Source organism: Silurus aristotelis (genome assembly GCF_946808225.1).
Source record: "Silurus aristotelis genome assembly, chromosome: 22".
Taxonomy (NCBI): domain Eukaryota; kingdom Metazoa; phylum Chordata; class Actinopteri; order Siluriformes; family Siluridae; genus Silurus; species Silurus aristotelis.
This window is the reverse complement of record NC_139595.1, coordinates 5,932,883-5,955,382: the sequence shown is the minus strand read 5'-3', so window position 1 is coordinate 5,955,382 and position 22,500 is coordinate 5,932,883. Positions and strand designations below refer to the sequence as shown.

Below are 22,500 nucleotides of genomic sequence, written 5' to 3'. Positions count from 1 at the left end.
GTATCGAATGAAATCATGAAAAGTAAACATTTTGAAGGAAATATTATTCGTTCTTGTTGCCGGCTAAAAGTTTTAGGCGCCTGCAAATAAATGCTGTGAAGAAAAAAGGCGCCTTTGGAAATAATGAAATCAAATGTTTTTTTTAACATGATTTTTAAAAAAATATGATTTAAAAGAGCAGTAAACAGTGATAAAACTAAACGGTCAATATTCGCCAACCCCTTTGTTTTAAGAAAAATTTGCGTTTGTGCAGATTTTCAAAGAAATTTAAATGAAAAAGGGTAGGAACGAAGGAAGGGAAGGAATGAGGAAGAAAGGAAAGAAGGAATAGAGGAAGGAATGAAGGCTGAATGAAGAAATTAATGAAGGTATGAACGAACAAGCAAGGAGGGAAAGAAGGGAGAAAGGAATGGTGAAAGGAATTAATTAATGAAAGAAAGAAGAAATGAATCACAATAGCTCCAGCTTATTAATAGATACAAATCTATTTGTTTTGATTGTGGCGAAAATGGTTGTGTAAGAAATTGGTTGAATACACGAGCTCGTTTTTATACAAAAACCTGACAAGTGTCTTGGAAATGAAGCAACTAATTTCTTGAGCTGTGCTTATAGTGGTATAAAATAGAATAATTCAATCGAGGGAGTTGAATTGTTAGGAAAAATTAAGCTCAGATACGTGATAACACTTTGAGATGTCGTAATTTTTTATTCAAAGGCTCATCGTTGCTTATTCTTTAATTCACTAACTTATGCAAGTCAGAAAAATCTTTAAAATAACTTTTTTCTGAGGTAAAACTAAAAGTTTAGGAAGTTTTCAACAAAAGGGGAAAACAGAAGTGAACTGCGTTTTTCATTAATTAAATAATTGATAAATATTATGAACTTTGAACGCTATCAGAGCAGTGCAATTCATTTTCTTATCCCAAGTGCAGCTCTTTTATAGACACACAAGACTCTGGAAATGTGGGTCACCACAGAGGAGAGGAAAAAGAAAAGAGAGAAAAGCGATTCGTTTCTCATTTTTATTCCTCAAAGTCACTGAAAGACGATGGTCGTTTGAAGGGGCTGCTTCAGCCGAACGTCACCCAGCCCTGACGGACGAGTGGAATGATGAAAAGAAGGCAGGGAAGAGAGGATAAAACGAGTGTTGAGATATCAGATCTGCTGCAGTCTTTCAGCTGTGTTACATTTATGACTTGGAAGTTGGAACGTGAAAGTTGCGCTCCGTTTCATTCGTTATCTGTATAAACATTTACATTCTTCGGCTCGGCCAATCGTTTTTTGTTTGTAAGGGACTCACCAATCAGGTGGCGGTTGCAGTGCGAACAGGTTGTCATGGTGATGGAAATGTAGTCTTTTTTTCTCTGCTCTCTTGGGGGAAGAGGGATTAGGTGAAGTGGAAATGACAGCCTGAAGAAAAGTGTGTGTGTGTGTGTGTGTGTGTGTGTGTGTGTGTGTGTGTGTGTGTGTGTGTGTGTGTGTGTGTGTGTGTGTGTGTGTGTGTGCTTGTGCTTGTGCTTGTGCTTGTGGGGAGGTGTGGGTGTGTTTTAAGCAAGTGAATGTGGGAGAGAGAGACACCTCCCCCTTCACAGTAACTTCAGGCTCGAATGTAAATATTTTACCTGATACACATACACAGTGACACGGTTCGTTTCAGCTCTGCCATACACACACACACACACACACACACACACACACACACACATCATCCAGATTACTATTCAAAGCTTTTCACTCAGTGTAAAAAGTATTTCTGTTTGTGCTGTATTTATGTGCTGATTTAGTAAACTACCTCATAAAGCATTCCCTTTTCCCCCACTCTTTTCTGTGTGTGTGTGTGTGTGTGTGTGTGTGTGTGTGTGTGTGTGTGTGTGTGTGTGTGTGTGTGTGTGTGTGTGTGTGTGTGTGTGTGTGTGTGTGTGTGTGTGTGTGTGTTCGTTCGTTCACATGTACATTCCTGCCTTCCAGCCTAAAGCTGGAATGTGATAAACTGGCCACAGAGAAATCAGAGATGCAGCGTCACTACATCATGGTGAGTAAATACTTCACATAGAGATGAAAAGGAAATTTCCACCCAAAGTGTTTTCAGGGAATTTTTGATGCCATATGCCTTGGTATCACTGATTACCATCAGCCAAATCAACAGCTTTGCCCATGGTTCATATGTTTTATGCACGTTTCCGGCCATAAGCTTTAGAACCAAGTTTAAATCTGGTTGCACTTTTGTTCACTGCCTTTTATAATTTTCGGGTGGAGAATTTGGGGGGAAATAAAGATTTTATAATCTTTAGAAGGTGTTTCTTGTTTGTGGATAGTGATAAAAATTAAAAACAGAAATAGAGTACCAGCCTTTCTACACGTATAGACTGAAAAACCTGAATAAAAACAGGCTTGAAACCTCACTTTGTGATTAGATGAAGCAGAAGAGGTTCTAGTAAAAATGTTTCAAATCATCATTTCTGATTATGTAAAAGGAGGCATTCAAACTCAAGATAAAGTCAAATTTTTAGAACCTCAAAAATGATTGAACTATAACGACTGAATGACATTCAGGGTCACCCAGATGACGATGGGTTCCCATTTGTGTCTGATTATTCTTAGGTTTTCTTCCTCATACCTTCTTTGGAGTTGGTTTTCGTTGTCAATTTATTTCTGCTAAGCTGCAATATCCATTATTAAAGTGCCATACAAATAAAATGGGACTGAATTAAACTGAATTTGAAAAGCTATCAAATCACGACATTATTAATATTTTATAAATAAATAAAATACGCACCCAATCTCCCCATATCTCTCGAATTTTTTCCACAGCAACTACTACATATTCCGGCCTGATCCTTATGTATAGGAGCCTTACTTTTAATGCTCCACTCAGATTTGAATTCTTGTTCAGTACCATCCAAGACGCTTTTAAAAAGCTGAAAGTGCAAATGTGTCACATTTACGTCTCCATTGGTGGACACTTCAACCTCAGCGTCATTTGCATGCGAGACAGAATGCAAACCAAGCACTGAGCTGTTAAAGGAACATTTCAAAGGTGAGCGAGGATGAAATTACATTTGTCCCGAAAGTATAGGACGTAATTTTTCAAGAAAAGCAAACATACACTGAGAAAGAAGAATAGTGCTCTGAAATGTAAAACAATGAACATTTACATAGTCTTCATATAAACTGCGTTCTTTGTTTCCAAAGTTTATGAGAGTTTTTGATTGTATTCCACAAATTTATGTTCGCCTTTCTGGCGCAGATCTTTTTTGTTGGTTAAAATACTCTTATTGGTTAGTCGAGGCTTCAGCAAATTTTAGAGCAGGTTTTAGATCCAGTTCTCAGTTAGGGATGGGAAATACCCTTTTTTCTTTTTGATACGATACCTTCAAAGACCAGTATCATCCAAAATCAATACTGGTACCAATACCTGTTTATTTGAAAGCCATCATTATATTTATTAAATGGACAACAATGAACTGGGTTTTATTACATTTATTATAAAAATATTATTAATCAAATAAACTTTGAACAAAACACTCAGACAGAGAAAACTATATTTAGTCACATCAGGTTACTACATTTGTTCTGCTTTATAGGTTTTTCTAAAGGAAAAAGAGAATATTGACTTTTTTCCCCCCTGAGCCTGTTTCTTATTTGCCTGATCGACTCTCCTGCTTTTGAAAAAAGTCTCTCAGAAAGTAAAGATGATTCGGTTAACCCAATATATAGAACTGAGTGACAGAATGCTGACTTGTTTGTGCAATGAACAGAGGCAAAGTATAAGAACTAATAGTTCCTATTTTCTTTTAAAATCCCACGCAGGATCAATATTTGAATGTAAGAATCCGTTGAATTAGGATTGATCCGCCAATCCCAATTCTCTGGATAATTGATTTGTGCTTAGCGGTGAACTAATACTTCCTTACTTAGTATATTAATTAGTAATTTATATTTGATTTTAACAGATTTTAACTGTAAACATTTATCTAAACTACATAGACAAAAGTATTTGGACACCTGACCATATGATTGGTATTTGCTTTTTCAATGTCCCAGTTAAAATAAACTTTACTCTTCTGGGAAGATGTTCATCTAGATTTTGGAGTGTGCTTGTGGAGATATTTTGTTTATTCAGATTCAGGTGTTAATAAAGTCAGGTAGTGATGCAGGGTGAGGAGACCTGGGGTTCAGTCAGCATTCCAATTTATCCCAAAGGTGTTTAGTTGGGTTGAGTTCATAGCTTAATAGCAGGCCACTCAAGATCTTCCACTCTGGAGTTTAGAGAAGAACCACAATTGGCTGGAACTGTCAGGTGTCCCAATACTTTTGTTCATATAATGTACCGCTTAATGGTCATCTGTTTAAGGGTGTATGGTCTGCTGGTGCAGATGTCATTAAGACTGATTCCAGGTATGCGATATTCTTGGAAACAAAGATCTGTAATAGAGTTTAATGAAGCATGTTGCAAAGAAGCTGAACCCGCTTTTTTTTTTATTCAATGCTTCGAAAAAAAAACACGTATCCACCATTAAATTCTGTTTAAATGTCAGTTATCGTATCGGTCCAGCAGTTTTATATGGCTGCGTTCATAAACCCGCAGATGGCGAGTCTTATTACACTCGTTTTTACACGGATGGATAATTAAACGCTTCGCACAAAGTTCTCTATTGTTTTAAAAGGAGGATCGTGTGACCCAGAAAACATTATACCACAGCCCTCTCGAATGTTGATTTGACTTTTTTTTTTTTTTTTTCGTAACTATAGCCTTTCACGGTTGTAGCGTCCTGGTTGTCATTTTAAATCATAGGTTTTAAATTGTATGCGTTTTGATGTTTCCATAGAAACTGCTTGCTAGCATGGACATGTATGGCCTACGCTTAAGAGGATGGTACACCAAATATAAATAAACGAATATAAGATTTGTGTTATTTATCAAAGAAAAACGTTTGTGTTCTGTAAGGAGAAATTTCGTATTCATATTTTTAAATGGACGGAGCGAAAAATAATGTAGCCAGAACATATCCGAACACAAATTATCACTATCACAAGCTACTACACCAGACTCCACGTGATCTACGACATGCAGCACGTCATTACAAGCACTGGCACGTAATTGCCGTGTCCCTGTGAGATTAAACACAGCAAATTGATCAATTAGGAGCACAGAGAAGTGACCACTCGGTCTACAATTACAGTAGATTACCCTGTTTGCGCACTATGTGTATTATTCACACTATATGTCCAAAAGTATTGGAACTTTTTTCTTTTTTTAGGGGGGTGTAGGGCCCATTTACCCCCACCTCAATGTGGTACTTCTCCAAACTGATACCACAAACTTGGAGGCACACAGTTGTATAGGATATCTTTAGGGTTTGGTAGCATTTATAACATAAAACTGTTCCAGCATGAAAATTCCCCCTGTACACAAAGCCAACTATAGTGTGATTATTGATTTGTTTTGTTTTTTCCTGTAACCTTATACTGTGCTTTTTCGTACTTAATCACTTATTTAAAATATGCCATGTGTCTAATTTGAATTCATGCCTGCTGTTTTGCACTCTATATTTCAATATTAATGGCTGTTGAGTGCTATATTCTGGATTATTATGCAGTAATACAGCTGTTATTATATGTCTTTAATCACTGTTTGTCTGAGCACCATTTAGTGCTCATAGTTCCCTCAGAATCAGGCCTGGAGTGTGAACCAGGCCTCCTATAGTCCTTCTTTTATGTGTTGCTATAATGTTTTTTATCGGATTTGTCTTCTCTTTTCAAATATATCTGCTTTCGTTTCTCCAAATATAGCTGCTCGTATTGATTATAGATAGCTTGTATTTTGTCACGCTTAAGCACAAATTGTGTGAGAAAACACAACTATTTAAGATAACCTCTGCATCTTCGTTTTGATGCTGGATGTCTGATTAATAGATTTTTATACTCTGCACTAAATCGAATACGCTGTGGTTAGTTCTATGCGTCAGCTTTGCTCACTATTAAGACCACCACCACCACAGTCTCTTCGTCCTGCGATTTTCTTTTGCCACGAAACCCCTGGAGCGTTTCTTTCTCTTCACACCGAAACGCTCTTATCGACCGGTTTTAAATATGAAGTCAAAAGTGTGTACAGGCTCATCGATCAGCTCATAAGCGATCAATAAGATGCAGGATTGTAACAGCAGCGGGACCAACACAACGGCTGCGTCTCGGGGGAATATGCGAGGCGTTCTGGTTTTACAATACATGTTTTGCCTCCGAGCCAAACACTTGGCTTGTTGCCACAGTGGGAGGCAGAGACAGTGTTTTCTTTGTTTGAAATATTTTGTCCAAAAAAAAGTTCATAACATAATCGCATGTCATTTTGCGATACAATCTTTATACTGTATACGCTACGCTCTTATTTATTGCTTACTTGCACAATTTGACTTTATTTTTGGTCATGATTTTTCATCAAGTATCACTTCAATAGAAAATCAATTAAGGCCAATGTTATTATTGTTCTTAACCTGTGTACTGTCTTATGATAATCAAATCAACACATTTTCTTCATACCTGATATTTGACATTCGGTGGCATAGTACAAATTTACAAATAACAAAATGACACTATCAGTGTAATTTTATATATATATATAAAATTACACTGATAGTGTATATATATATATATATATATATATATATATATATATATATATATATATATATATATATATATATATATATAATGTGTGTGTATGTATGTATATATATATATATACACATATGTATATGTATGTATATGTATATATGTATATGTATGTTAGAAATATAAATATGATTACGTGTATGATGTGTTTTATTTATTTTGCCTGGACATTTGAGAATATGATATGTAAATATATATATTTTTTAGGAAAATAATTAGGTGAATGTTTTTTTGTTTTTTTTTTACTTTTTTTTTTACTTTTTAAAGTTCTGTTGAGCAGAAAAAAGAAAAGAAAAAACAATACAATACAATCATCTCAAGCCTTTATCTCCTGCTTGTGTGTCTGTAAACCACACACACACACACACACACACACACACACACACACACAGTGTAATCAAATTGTAGGCTGAGTGGTCATGTCAGTGTGCTCCTAATTGATCTATTTGCTGTGTTTAATCTCATTGGCGCACGGCGATTACTTGCCTGTGCTTGTAATGACGTGTTGCGCATCTTGCCGTCATGCAGACTCCGGTGTAGTGGCTTGTGATGTTGGCGAATTTGTGTTCTGGCTATAAAATTTTGCTCCCACAGTTACTAGGGGCTCATTCAGTGTGCTGATTACTGAAGGTAATGTGGTGTGCACGGAGCTGAGTTTGAAATACAGCCTGTTTAATACATTTTCCTGTCTGCTGTTTTTGCAGTACTACGAGATGTCTTATGGGCTCAACATCGAAATGCACAAACAGGTAAGAGACTGCAGTGTGGTCTAAGTTAATGTGTGTGACGATGTGTTGTATGTGCACATAATCAATACTCTATATGGACAAAAGTAATGGGACACCTGACTCTTGCGGTAGTATTACATCAACCTGTTCCAGCATGATGATGCCTCTGTGCATGTACCAATCCTAATGAAGATCTTGAGTGACCTACTATAGCACTCTGACCTCAACTCTTATTAAACACCTTTGGGATTAATTGGAAAACTGACTGTACCCCAGGCCTCCTCACCTACATCAGTACCTGATTTTACTAATGACCTTGTGGCTGAATGTGCATAAATCTTCACAAACACACTCCAAAATATGGTGGAACAACATCTCAGAAGAGTAGCGATTATCATTAGAGCAAATGGGAACTAAATGTTGAATAGGATGTTGAAAAAAAATCACATACCATACTTATGGTCAGGTGTCCACAAACCTTTGTCCATATAGTGTGTTAATGAGTAGACAATACTGTTGTTTCTTTAGAATATTCTGTTTTAAATTTAAAGTCAGAGAGCTGAACATTTTAGCCAAATGTGGGTTGCCATATTTTCTTTAGAATCCCTATATAGTGCTTTTTTTTTTTTTTTTTTTTTGGTTGTTGTTGAGTGGCCTATACTTTTTCAACTCAACAAATGTATTAAAACTGCGAACACTGTCTTGAATTATGCTTTGTTTTTGTTTTTCTTCTTTACAATCTCAGGCCGAGATCGTAAAGCGGCTGAATGCCATCTGCGCGCAGGTGCTGCCCTACCTGTCCCAAGAGGTATAAAGCGTATTTATATACGGGTTTTTTTTGTTGTTGTTGTTGTGATTCAGTATACACTCTCATAATATGCCTTTTAATGTTAGAGCCCTTTATTGCTTATAGAGGATTGAATCTTTTCATTTGTCATTTCATTTGTCATTTGGTTAAAAGCTTTTTCCAAATGAATAAATGTCTCATTATACCCTGTCAAATAATAAAGTGCCCTAGTTTTATCAAGAATATCTCATTTATATGTCTTTTCACCAATGTCTGAGGTTACTTGAAAGGAAGGACTTGAATCATGCAGATGCAGGTCAAGAGCTTTAGTTCATTTACACATCAAAATAAGGGGAAAATGTGTCCTTGGTGATGTAATCTGCATCAGTGTAAAGGCGCACTTGGTAGTCACCTTGTTCTAATCTTCAGCTTCTGTAGCATCGGATTCCCGATTTATTTTTATTTTTAATTGATGTACAAATGAACACTTTTTTTTCATTGGAGTGTTAATTTTAGTTGCAGTAGATGTCCTGCTCACATCAACACCCTGTTACCCCATGACATACCAGGATAATATATACATTATATAGACAAAAGTTTGTGGACACCTGAGCACAAGATTCTTGTGCTTTTTGTATATCCCACATTTATTCCTTATATGATACATATATATATAATAACATCCACTCTTCTGTAAAGATGATGTGGAGATTTGTGCTCATTCAGCCACAATGGTATTAATACAAGTCAAAAAGATGGGTACTGATGTAGGGTGAGGAGGCCTGGGGTGCAATTCTTCAGCATTCCAAATCAGAAGATAAGATATTTGGCCCACAGTGGGAAAATTTTCATGTTAGAGTAGCAAAGAATTATATAAAAAAAATCATGGGTTAAGGTCCGAGCTCTATAGCAGGCCACTCGAGATTTTCCACTCCAACCGCTGTAAAGCAGATCTTCATGAAGTTTGGTATCGTCATGCTGGAACAGGTTTGGGTCTCCTAGTTCAAGTGAAGGGAAAATCTAATGCTACAGCATCCAGAGACATTTGTGAAGAACCACATATAGCTGAAAAGTCAGCACAAATCGTGCAGTGTTGTGTTTAACATCTCGCTGCATCATTTAACGATGCTTTTAACAATGGACGTTATTCCAATGTAGCTTCATAGAAAGAAAATAGTTACAAATATACATTTTACATTTAGAAATGAGTCTCTAAGTTTATACCGAATGAACGATCCGGTGACAAGGGAAAACTCCGAGATCTTATGAGGGGGAAAAAAACGTCCTCATCCATTCATTATAGTTCCATCAATGTTGTCAACGGTGACAAGATGGATGAAGAGCCATTATTCTGCTCATGGTGACTGCAGGCTTAAGCCATTATAGCAGACTGTATATATTAATTACAGTCCAGATCCATCATTATGGTTCTCGAGTTTAACCCTCCACAGTAACCTGTAAGACTGTTTTGTGTGGAAACATCTTTAGTAGCAGCGAGTGGTCTGTAATCGGTATAGATATAGCATTAGAAAGCTTTAATAATAGTCACTGACAGGAGTCATATATATGACTGCAATATGTCTTTGTGTGTAGCATCAACAGCAGGTCTTGGGAGCGATTGAAAGAGCCAAGCAGGTCACTCCACCAGAGATGAACTCGATCATTCGGGTAGGCCGTCTGCTTCATACTTCTCAAATCTTGCTTGTGTGTGTAAAATATAGAAGCATCTGTTTGTTGTCTCTCTCTCCATCCTGTTTCCTTATTGCCTATTTGTTTTCCCAATGCTTTTCTTGTTTATTGTTATGTATGTGTAACCTTCAACAGTATGTGTCTACGTGCACGCACCATCTGTAACCTCTCTGCATGAGTGGCCCATTTAACCTCTGTGTCTGTAGACTGGCTTTCTAAGCCATATGGGTTTTGTTTGCTCACTCTTACCCATGTGTGTATTTGTGGGTGTGTGTGTGTGTGTTGTGCACAGCAGCAGCTCCAGGCCCACCAGCTCTCTCAACTGCAGGGTTTGGCTCTTCCTATGGCTCCACTGCCCCTGGGTTTGACCCCTCCGTCCCTGCCTTCATCCTCCTCCTCCTCCACTGCTCCGGGTCTCTTCTCTCTCTCCAGCATCCTGGCATCGCACGCTCACCTTGCCAAAGAAGAGAAGAACGCCCGCGAAGCTGCGAACAACGCCGACACTCACCGTGACGACGACGGAGACAAATCCGACTAAAGTCCACTTGAAACGCTTCTCTCACCGAGGCCAAGAAAGCACAGAGAGACAATGAAAAGAGCACAGCATTGTTTTTGTTTTTTTCCATCTTCATTTACCTTTCGCATCCTTTTTCCTCAGAGCCTTTTGCTTTTTTCAATATGCATGCCTTAGAATAAACAATTTGTTCGTAGTTGCGTTACAATTCCGAGTCTTTGTTTTTAAATTTCTTTACATTTAATTTCCTAGCCTGCTTTTTGACATCCCTGTTTCCTCTTTTGTGTTTTGGATTTTGAAAGCTTATTATTAAAATGATTCCAATGTAGGATCCAAGGCTTCCTGCAGCCTGCAAGACTTTTCTCTATCATCAGCTATTTCCAGACCTCCCCCTTGTACAAGCTAGTCAAACAGAGCAGCTTCTGGATTAACCCGTCTCTCAAGACGCTCGGGACAATCCGTCATTTCTTGATTCCCTCTTGGCCGAATCGGATGTAGTTTGGAAGATGTTCTGAAAGCACAATTAGCCAAATCAGCAGTGATACTGTATAAAAACCCTGTTAGTTTCTGTATATCTCACTTTAACTGCTTTGCATTTTACAGATGTGCAGTAGTTAGTTTGTGATCATGGAATGTGGATTTAAAATAATCATTATTGTTTTAAAGATACTTTGCAGGAGGAAGAAAAAATATCAGTAGTTCGCATTTTTTTCTAAGAACAAAGTGTGTGCATCCCTTTTTTTCTTTTAAAAAAAAAAAAAAAAAAAAAAAGTTACAATGTGTTGCTAAAAGATTCATTCCCCTTAAGGATTTATAATTTTTTGTATATTAGTTTTGCATCTTCTAAAACACAGTGGTGGTGGTGGTAGCATCATGAAACTCATGAGCAGCAGCCAAGTGGCTGACGGTTACTCTCAGCATGAGCTACCACCACCATGCTTCAGTGTATGTTTTTTTTTTTTTTTTGCGAAGTAGCCAAGAGGCTGAGGGATTACTATTAGTATAACCAGAGCTACCACCACCATGTTTTACTATGTAGAGATTAGTCCAAGTATCAGCTAAGAGGCTGAGTGTTACTCTCAGCGTGACCAGAACTACCACCACCATGCTTCCCTGTGCTGAGATTCTTGTCATAAACTTAAAGTCCATTGACAACCGCATGCATTTGGGCAAACAAATCACCACAGCATGGCAGCACAAACCTCAGTCTTGCAAATCTGGCATTTTTATGGAGTATGACAGAAAACCCAGAAAGTTCCATTTGATCATCTTGTTCAGCTTTAAGTGTCTATTAGATCTAGGTTATCAAACACGGGATTTTGTGCTTTGCGCGTTCTCTGTAATACGACAAGCAGCGTGTTTTTTGTCTTAGTAACCTCAGGAAAGGCTTGTGAGGAAGCAACTGTTCAAAACTGCTGTAATTTAGGTTGTGACAAGAGCATTGAGTGTAACTCGAAATGGATAAACGCTCAGTTCTATCTTGACCCAGGCACACCACTTGTTATTTATGACCCGTTTCGAAAGCAGACACGAACGCTCGACTCGGTTTCTCGCTTTTCATTGCGAACTTTTCGCGCTTTGCTGCGGGCGGGCGAACCGCTTTCCGAGCGACTAATGAGGTATTTGAGCTAGAACGCTTTCCTCCTTCTTTTACTAAAGGTGGTGCATTGTTCTGCCTCTCTTGCCTTCTCCCTGCTATTCTTTTCTGTTTCAAGCTGTATGCACGTGGGAATCTTGGTTGTGGATGTTAAAACATGCAGCTATGTTTGACATACCCAGAATGCACTTTGAAACAAAAACCTGCACTCCTGAGATCTGTTTGTTAGAAGTGTTGTCTGGCGAGCACTTAGTTTGAAACCTGTTTCCTGAATGAATCGATTTCTGACTAAGATGCTCTAAATAATGTTTTTTATAGATCTCGTTCGGTGATGGACCAAGGTCCTATAGTTTCCGCTCAGAAAAGGAAATGAACACTAAGGCTGATGCTTCGAGCCTCAGTATTTAGGCTGCAGTATCAGATGTGCTTAGCCTAGAAAGTACAGCGCAATCTTTTACAACTGACCCAGATGTCAGGCTGAACAATGCAAATACGGCTCATTTCTTTAAGTACAGAAGAGCAGGTGAAGGCCTGGTGCATCATTTCGAAGAGGAAGTGCAGTGGAAATGATTAGCGTGGAAAGTACAGGGTTGAGTCTAAAGTACTGGGTTCGGTCCAAAATCAGTTTAGTAGTGATTATGACCCTATTTTACATTTTGCTGCTTTGCTGAAACGGGGGATGGGGTTATACATTTTGGAAGACTAAATAATGCAATTTCAGGGTGTGTTTTTTTTTTTTTTTTTTTTTTACGTAAGCAGCATAAAGACGGTTAATAATCACTTTTATATAAGTATAATGTTTAATTGGGGTGGTAAACCTTGCAGAGTGGAAATGCAGAGTTGGAACACGAGTGAAACCAAGATGGCCGCCTAGTTTTCAAGGAAGTACAACCAGCATATGGCTGATAAAGGTCCAATCAATTCAATGGATTCCCAACAGTATTTCAGCTTTAGTCATAATTATAGGGTTTATGCTGTGTTGTAGCTTTCCAAGTTTTCTCCAAAGTTTATAGTTCAGCTCCGTTTAAAACAAAAACAAACAAACAAAAAAACACAATTTTCTGGAGAACGTGCCCAAAATTTGTTTTCTATCATGTCACCACAGGGTGGCAGAATTTCCCCAAGAACATGTTGTGCCTGGTGTGGAAAGTGTATTGATTCCGTTGTGGCTTTTAAGATTTTACTACCTATAGTACAAACCTTTCTAATGCTTATAAACCGAGGTCTCGCCTGGGAGACCTGGTTTGGTGGTTTCCACTGGTGTTTAGATGTTTTTGAGTGGGGAAATGATCAAACTGCAAATCTCCAGGCCTTCAGGAGTGTAAAGAGAAGGAAAGCGCAGAATTCATTTGAAACATGCTTTTGTTTGAGAGTGTGTGTTTGTTTTTATGATAGAATAGAAAAGTGTTGTTTTGTACTGTATGTATTTTAGTATATGCCATCAAAATTTTGTCAATCAACACTTTAAAGGGACACCAGAGTCCTCAAGTCTTCAGTTTCCACATTTTTTTAGATCACATTGGATAAAGTTTTGAAGGTTTTTTTATTTTATTTTTTTTATTATCTAGTCCTTCAGTTGCACACACAAAAAAGCTGAAGATCTGCTAGAACATACTTTAGAGTAAGGCTTCATTACTGTACGTGTGCATTTGATCTTGTTTATATACCAGTATAAACGATTAAACACTGATCACCTTGGGGGTTTTTGTTTCAAATTGTTCTGTTGATTGCACTTGATCTCGATCGTATCACCACACGAAAAACAAATAAATAAATAAACTGGTAAACAGGATAAGTAGACAAAACCTTACTGGAAAGATTACTACCAATCAAAAAGTGTGACTGCGCTTGTATGTGCGTTTGTTGTGAAGGGACAGTTTTTAATATATGTATAAATATATCGATATACATATAATTTTGTAAACATTTTTGTATGTATAAAGTTACATTTATCGCGTGCGCGTGAGGGACATGTAGTGTATGCTGTTTAAATGAATTACTGACCTGAGGGTCCTGTTTGTCGACCAAGACGTACATTTGAAATACATGCATAGTTGTATTTCAGGAAAAATAAATAATTGGGCTGAAGTTGTTACACTAGGTAGCAATCAGCTTTTTTTTTTTTTTGGGACCTGAAGTATTTTTCTTTTACACTCCTTTAAAAATCACAATGTTCGATGATTAAGAAGCTTAACATTGCTATGTAGTCAGCCAAGGTCCACATGATGGTTGATTGTGTTTGTAAATATATTATCCATTTTCTCAAAACCTGTAAATTGAACATTTTGTTTGAAATAATTTTCAGCCTTTTTTTTCCCCAAAATTAGTATGTTTCTTTTCACTTCCCATTTTGTGATGTGTTAAACTCGAGTGTGTTCTTGCTGGAAAGTGTGTGTCAGTTGTGTTATGAAGATCAATGTTACAATGTTTTCTTTTGGGCTTTTTCTTTTTGTTCAAGTAGAAAATTTGGTGGGGGGGGAGATTGGGAAATAAGTCAAATTTGTTTCATTATTCAAGACTGGGATTCTGCAGTAAGGATATATTTATTGTGCCTTACAAATAAAAGCTTCAGTGTACCTCTAACCAAGTGTGTGTGTTTTTATTTATTTGGGTCATCTTGAATTCTTGCAAAATATCAGATATGAAATATTCCAATAGATGGAGCTGTTTTATTACAAACGTGTCAAGCAAATGCGGACCAAAGTTTGTAGACTCCAGACCATAGGATTTTGTGTTTGTTGAACTTTGCATTCCAAATTTCGTGCTCATTTTTTCTTCTAATAACCTCCACTTTTCTAGGGAGTTGTTTGCATTTTGTACTCATTCATCTTCAAGGGTGTTGTTAAATTTAGCTACTGATGTAGGAGCAGTGAGGTGCCCTGGGGTCGTTCCAATTCATTCCCAAAGGTCTATAGAGATCAATACCAGGCCACTGAAGATCTTCAAACCATATTTACATGGAGCTAGCATTGTGCACAGAGTAATTGTCATGCTGGAACAAGTTTAAATCTCCTATTTCAGATAAAGGCAAAGTTCAATACTACCACATCTTAAGACATCTAATACAATTGTGGTAACTGTTTAGAAAAGAACTGCATATGGTTGGAAAAATCATGTGTCCCAAAACTTTTGTATCTAGTGTATAAACTCTGACTGTACAACTAATTTCATGATTTATATAAAAAAATTAGACCGAATCATAAATCATGTGGACAACGTCAATGCATTATTTACATAGATCTATTTAAGCTGACACATGAAAGTCTTAAAATAAGTGAGTAAATTAATTGATTTATCTATATTATACAAAATCAATTTGTAATGTATAAGTGCTGAATTGTGTCACTTAGACAAAATCATTGCCTATTAATTAACTAATTAACTAATATCTATCTGGACTGTATCATGAATTACTTAGACAATGCCAATATATTATTAAAATGACCTATTTAGACTGACACATCAACATCTTCAAAGAATTTATATGGACTGTTTAAACGGATCAATTGAAGAAAAAATAATTTCATGGTTTAACTTTAATTATTTAGTCTTTATCATGATTTACTTAGAAAGTCATTTCACCAGAGTTGTTTAGATTCAAGTGTCTGTGTATAAATGTTAGTGTTAAGGTGTTTTATCGGTACATCAGGGTCCTCACTTTTCAGCTGATTAACCTTCCCCCAGTGACAAACAAGAGTACCACAAATCCCCAATTTAATCCTTTTGTTAACCTAGTGTTTTATACAAGAGATTTATTTGTAGATGTGCTTACCTTCTTTCTTTCAAACGATTTATCTTCGTCTCTTTCTCTTTTTTTATATCGGCTGTATACCATTAGTCATTCCTGGAAACAGTGACTGTGATATTTTATTCCTCCTATCCCTGCCACCTCCTTCTGTCGATCTGTCTGTCTTTCTTTCTCTCTGTCACCCCCCCCTTCTCTGTCATCTTTCTTTTACTTCCCACCCTCTGAGCTTTAGCATTTGTCATTTGCTCTTTCTCTTTTCCCCCCTATGGATTTTTTCATGTAAATCACTTGTCACTCTCTCAAACACCCTGCTGCTTATAATACGCTGTTTAGCGTACAGACTGAGAAAAGGTTGTAGCGAGAAAGGAATAGAACATTCTGTTATAGGAAAATAATCAACACTGCTGATTGGATGAGGCAATGGTGTCTGAAGAAAGTGGAATTTATTTTACTGTGTTTTAGTCCTGTTACAACACAACAACTTGTGAAGTATTATGATTTTTTTTTTCTGAAAAGCATGTCATTGTTTATGATATTAGATGATCTGGAACACCTATGAATCATTTACTTTCTGCTTTCATTTATGTTCTAGCAGCTAAAAATGTTAATTCTTTCAGCCTTTTTGTCTTGAATTTAATATACTAGCTAAATTAAACTCTGCAGCTTGTCATGTTACTGAGAAACAGAAAGTCTTTCCCATAGCAGAAAACATGCTTTTTGTTTTGGTTATAAAACCAAATAATATAGTACTTAACAAATACTGAAGAATTTTCTAGGTTAATAGTAGCACTAAAAATAGTTCCATTAAAAAAAACATAAAATTAGTAATAAAAGTAAATTTTTTATGTGAAGACTTAGAGTCAATGTAGAGAATGTGCCAGTGAAGATTTTTTTTATTTTTAAAAAAATAACAGTAATGAACTGCAGTAAGAGCATTAATATAGAAATTGCAGGTTGAATAAGAAACATAAATAAATAACAATAAATAAATATTTGCAATTGACTAGAGAACATTTTGAATAGTAAATTTATAGTATATACAATTTATGGACAAATGTTTGTGGACCTGACCATAATATTCTACATTTAGTCAGAATTTCTAATTATAATAACCTCCACTCCTTTGGAAAGATGTTCGATCAGATTTACGAGTGTGCTTCTTTTAGGTTTGTGCTCATTCACTTACAAGTACATTGGTACTGATGTAGAGTGTGGAGCCCTGGAGTGCAGTCAGCGTTCCAATTCATCCCAAAGGTGTTCAGCAGGGTTGAGGTCAGAGCTCTATAGCAGACCACTCAAGATCTTTCACTCCAACTCATGTAAACTATATCTTCATGGAGCTGGCTTAGTAAACTGTGGTTTTGTCATGCAGAAACAGGTTTGGGTCTCCTAGTTCGAGTAAAAAGAGAAAATGTAACATTACCACATAATGTAGAAGTTCCAACATTTTTGTCCAGTATCTATTAGAGATTGACTAATAATATACAATGTATAAACCACGTAAAACAAAAATAATAAGAGCCATGATAGATTGTCAAAGATGTGGACATCCAAGAACATGAAGTTAAAGACATGCCCTGTTTGTGTCTCATTGGTGTAAATAGGAGCGTGTCTTTGAGACACTTTTGACATTTTGGACGTCTACAGTAAGCTTCTTTGTCTTCTTGGCATTGGAGGTAAAGTTGTAAATGAAAGACCATGATGCCAGACTTTGGGTCTCTTTCCTGTAGGCTGACTCATCATTGCTGATTATGTAACCTGCCACTGTGGAATCATCTGCATAATTGATGAGAATCTTGTGGTTGCAGAGACTTGCAGTCACGGGTCAACAGGGAGTAGAGCAGCGAACTCAGCACACAACCCTGTGGGACTGCTAGTGTCTATGATGAGGTCTGAGTGCGTATCATTGCAAAACCCATCAGGCCTTCTGGTTAGGAAGTCCAGAATCTAACTGCATATAAAGGTGCCGATGCTCCAGTCAAGAGTTACCATCTCCTTGATGATCAGTTTATACTGTAATATAAACTTTGTTATTATGCTGTGAATCTGGAAATACTGTTAGAATCATCGCTATAGAAAAGTAACAAACGCTGTTGTGGCGTAAGTGCGATATGCCTAATAAAAATTATGATAAACCTTCTTCTTCTTCCTTTTTCGGCTGCTTCCATTAGGGGTCACCACAGCAGATCATCTTCATATTACCCTGTCCTCTACATCTTCCCCAACACATCCATAAACCTTCTCCTTGGCCTTCCTCTTTTCCTCCTCCCTGGTGGCTCCATCCTTAGCATTCTTCTTCCTATATCCCCTATGTACCTCCTCTGCACATGTCCAAACCAACTCAATCACGTCCTCATACATGTCCTGCACCACCCTCACATAGTACTGACACACCTGACTTCCTCATACAATATCACAAAACCTCTCTTTCACTCTTTCTCTAAATCCACAAACACACAATGCAACTCCTTCTGACCTGCTCTCTATAATTCTCCATCAATATCCTCAAAGCAAATATTGCATCTGTAGTGCTCTTCCTCAGCATGAAACCTTAATGTTGCTCACAAACGGTCACCTCCTCCCTCAGCCTCAAAGGTAGTGGAAGCCCACAGGCTCTTTCCCATAACTTCATGATGTGGCTAATCAACTTTATTCCCCTGTGGGTACTGCAGGTATTCACCTCTCCCTTTCTCCCCCTTTACTCTTTCTCCATTTCTCAGGCATCCTCTTACCTTCCAGAATTTTGTTAAACAATCTTGTTAAAAAGCTTCACTGCCATCTTTCCTAAACATCTCAATGCTTCTACCGGTATGTCATCTGGTCCAACCGACTTTCCACTCTTCATCCTCTTAATAGCTGCTCTCACTTCCTCCTTACTAATCCAATTCTTATTCGGCTTCTCCATCTCCACATCATCTACTCTCTCTCTCTCTCTCTCTCTCTCTCTCTCTCTCTCTCTCTCTCTCTCTCTCTCTCTCTCTCTCTCTCTTTCTCTCTCTCTCTCTCTCTCTCTCTCTCTCTCTCTCTCTCTCATTTTCTGTCTGACCTCTTCTCTGAATTTCACACTACAAACTTCCCCCCTTCAGTTTACACCATCATATACTTTTTTAGTCCTCACATTTCTTCTCTTTTTTTTCACCTCAAATGCCATCCTACAGACCACCATCTGATGCGGTTTAGCTACATTGTCCCCTGCCAACACCTTACAGTCTCCAATCTTCTTCAGGTTGCATTTCCTGCTTAGAACATACTCCACCTGTGTGCACCTTCTCCCACTCTTATACGTCACCCTATGCTCCTCCTTCTTCTTAAAATACGTATTCACCACTGCCATTTTCCTCCTTTTAGCAAAATCTTCCACCATCTGCCCTTCCACATTCCTCTCCTTAAAGCCATACGTACCCATCACCTCCTCATCACCTCTGTTCCCTTCACCTACATGCCCATTAAAGTCTGCCCCAATCACCAATCTTTCATTCCTAACTACACCATCTACCACTTAATCTAACTCACTCCAGAATTTTTCCTCCTCCTCCATCTCACAACCTCTTGTGGAGCATAAGCACTGATGACATTTATCATCGCCCCTTCAACTTCCAGCTTCACATTTATCACCCTATTAGAAACTCTCTTCACCTCCACTACCTACTGTACTCTTCCTTCAGAATCACCCCAACACCATTTTTCTTTCCATCCACACCATGATAGAACAGTTTAAACCCACCTCCAATGTTCATGGCCTTGCTCCCTTCTCACTTGAACACACAGCATATCTACATTTCTCCTCTCCATCATATCAGCTACCTCTCTTCCTTTACCAGTCATAGTACCAACATTTAATGAACCAACCCAAACCTCCACTCTCCTACACTTCTCCTTTCCCTGTTGTCTCTGTAGATGTCTTCCTCCTCTTCTTCTTCTCCTTCAGCCAACAGCAGCCCAATTTCCACTGGCACCCTGTTGGCTAACGATACCTGTGGCAGTCGTTGGTTTCCCAGGCCTAGACAGATCTAGTAAGGAATTTAGGTTTGTGATTCGCATATTTGAATGCCATGTTTTGTATATATATCATATATATATATATATATATATATATATATATATATATATATATATATATATATATATATATATATATATATATATATATATATATATATATATATATATATATATATCCTTTTTATTACTATTGTAATTATTATTTCATTGGCACAGATTTTAGATTTGTGACATGAGATATGGATTCTAGATTAGTTAGCGAATTTTAAACTATTGTTCATTAAAAATGTTCGCATATTTATTTTTTAATATGTAAATGTAACAACAAAATAATTCAGAGTTTTTTATAATAACAAAAGCGAGCTTGGAATAATGAATGAAAGGAAATTTAACCAAATACAAGCAAATGTTTACTTCAGAGGTACTTAAAAATGCCCAGTAAGATGACACAGTTACTGAATAATACATGAAAAACCTAAACCTCTTGTTTTAGCTAGCTATCATTTACCAGCTAGCATTCTCCGCTAGCAGTGTATGTTCTTCTAAGGCAATTTGATGCTCATGAGTTAGCCGGTTAGTTAGAGTAGCTAGCTAGCTTTTAAAATAAATGTTGTGAAATCTGAAATCTACATGCCCACTTACTTATACTGTGTGTAATTTTACTTCCTGAGAACTCTGAGTTTTATTTTGATATCACATTCGATTCGTGCTCTCAAGGCTGGCTGACATGAACTGTTCTAACTATGGAGATTTCCAGGGCTTGCAACAGCTTAGTAATACCATGTTTTGGAGTATTTTTATTCCCCTGACTTCCTGATATTCTGCACAAAAAAAAAATCTATAGAGTAAATTGCAGTGATCCAACATTTACTGACTTCAAAGTCATCTTAGTAACTATAGAGTTGGCCAGGAAAATATTTATTTAGCTTTATATTAAAACTATTAATCGTCCCCCTGTAGCTAAAGGACACAGAGTCCTCCTGCAAATGATGATTCTTAATAAACGAGCAAGCCCATGGCCCTAATGCAAAAATATCTTACACAGCTGGATCTGGAACACCTCTGTATCTTCTTGCCAGCTTAGTCTAGCATCTGCCCTTCATGCTTATGAACAAGTGCTCTGAATCCCAGGCTGTAAATGATGACAGATTGTTTTCATCTAACACATGGCTGGAGGGTTTCTCCAAAAACATTATCCCGGACCTTCTTTACAGCTGAATCACTGAGCAAGGGGCTGCTCTGAACCTTTCAAGGTGATTTAAAGTTAATATAAATTTAACAACGCAATATTGCTGTTAAGTTCAGAGGAATACTCCTGTGATGCTGTTTTTTCCCAATTTGATCTCAAGCTGTAGTCTACTGTATGTATATTTACTTGGACTGAATTCAAGTCATTCAGGTGTCTATAAATGTTCATTGCCCTATTGTTAAACACATTTATTGATTTTACAATATGATTATTTTTTTTAAATTAATGATGCTTTAATGCTGTATTTCCTATACATTGATTTACCTGTTATGAAAGATTTGTGTTTACAGTGATATGTTAACATGGAAGTTCTTCCATTTCCAACTAATGTCATTTAAACATGAAAATGTCAGATAGATTGGATTTTACTGTATTTTTGCTGCATATACTCTATATACATTGTATATACACTGATCAGGCATAACATTATGACATTACAACATTATGAAGTGAATAACACTGATTATCTCTTCATCATGGCAACTGTTAGTGGGTGGAATATATTAGGCAGCAAGTGAACATTTTGTCCTCAAAGTTGATGTGTTAGAAGCAGGAAAAATGATTAAGCGTAAGGCTTCGAGTTAGTTTGACAAGGACCAAATTGTGACGTCTAGACGACCCAGTCAGAGCATCTCCAAAACTGCAGCTATTGTGGGTTTTCCCAGTCTGCAGTGGTCAGTATCTATCAAAAGTGGTCCAAAAAAAGGAACAGCAGTGAACCAGCATTCAAGAGCCATGGGTCATAGTCAGCCAAGGCTCACTGATGCATGTGAGGAGTGAAGGCTGTCCCTTGTGGTCCGATCCAACAGACGAGCTCCTGTAGCTCAAATTGCTGAAGAAGTTGATTTTGTTAATGCTCAACAGGTCAGGACTGTTTTTGCATCAATAGAGGGACCAACACAATATTAGGCAGGTGGTCATATTAAGTTATGCCTGCTCATTGGCTATAAAGTTATGCCTAGTCGGTGTACATCCTCTAATGACTGCCACCACATAATATCTTTGTTTTTACAAGGGAATTGTTATAGGTTTGCATTTTTTTTTTTGTATACACATTTTTGTTTAAAAAGTTATCTTTTTTTATCACTATTACCTAATATTGTGTAATGTGTTAGATGTGCAATTGTATAGTGTTTTCATGTCTTAGTAAGGTCTTGAGCCACCCAGCTTGCCTTGATCATCAGTTTTATAAATCAGCTTGCCTTCATCAGCTTGCCTTGGCATCAGTTTTATAAATCAGCAGAACTGGGCGAGCAGATGAGGGGTTGAGTCATCCTGGGAAAAACATTTTCCTCAGGACAGGAATGTTCCATCATAGGATTAAAAAAAGTGATCAGTCAGAACACTTTTAAATTAATTTGCTGAGTTTTTGCTGCAGATGGACAACTAAAATCATACCAGTAAAATGCTACAGTACGAGAGAGCCACAGGCTGTACTCTGTCATTAGAATCAATTTTTGTGAATTTGTGAAATTTGTCAACTTGACAAGCATATGGATCTTTGACAAGGACCAAAC

At 37.2% G+C, this 22,500-nt stretch overlaps 1 protein-coding gene across 2 annotated transcripts in view; it reads left to right on the top strand.

The window, feature by feature from the left end:
* The window catches only part of chico, a 29,325-nt gene extending 14,758 nt beyond the window's left edge, over positions 1-14,567 (top strand). Inside the window, exons 3-7 of one of the 2 annotated variants that reach the window (XM_083524916.1) lie at positions 1,969-2,032; positions 7,374-7,418; positions 8,143-8,205; positions 9,778-9,852; positions 10,169-14,567. In XM_083524916.1, the coding sequence (XP_083381042.1) occupies positions 1,969-2,032; positions 7,374-7,418; positions 8,143-8,205; positions 9,778-9,852; positions 10,169-10,411 (490 nt within the window). In that variant the 3' untranslated portion in view covers positions 10,412-14,567. Of the gene's footprint in view, positions 1-1,968; positions 2,033-7,373; positions 7,419-8,142; positions 8,206-9,777; positions 9,853-10,165 lie in introns of both variants that reach the window. The other variant, XM_083524915.1, reaches the window with a different exon arrangement.
* The last annotated feature ends 7,933 nt before the right edge of the window (positions 14,568-22,500 follow it).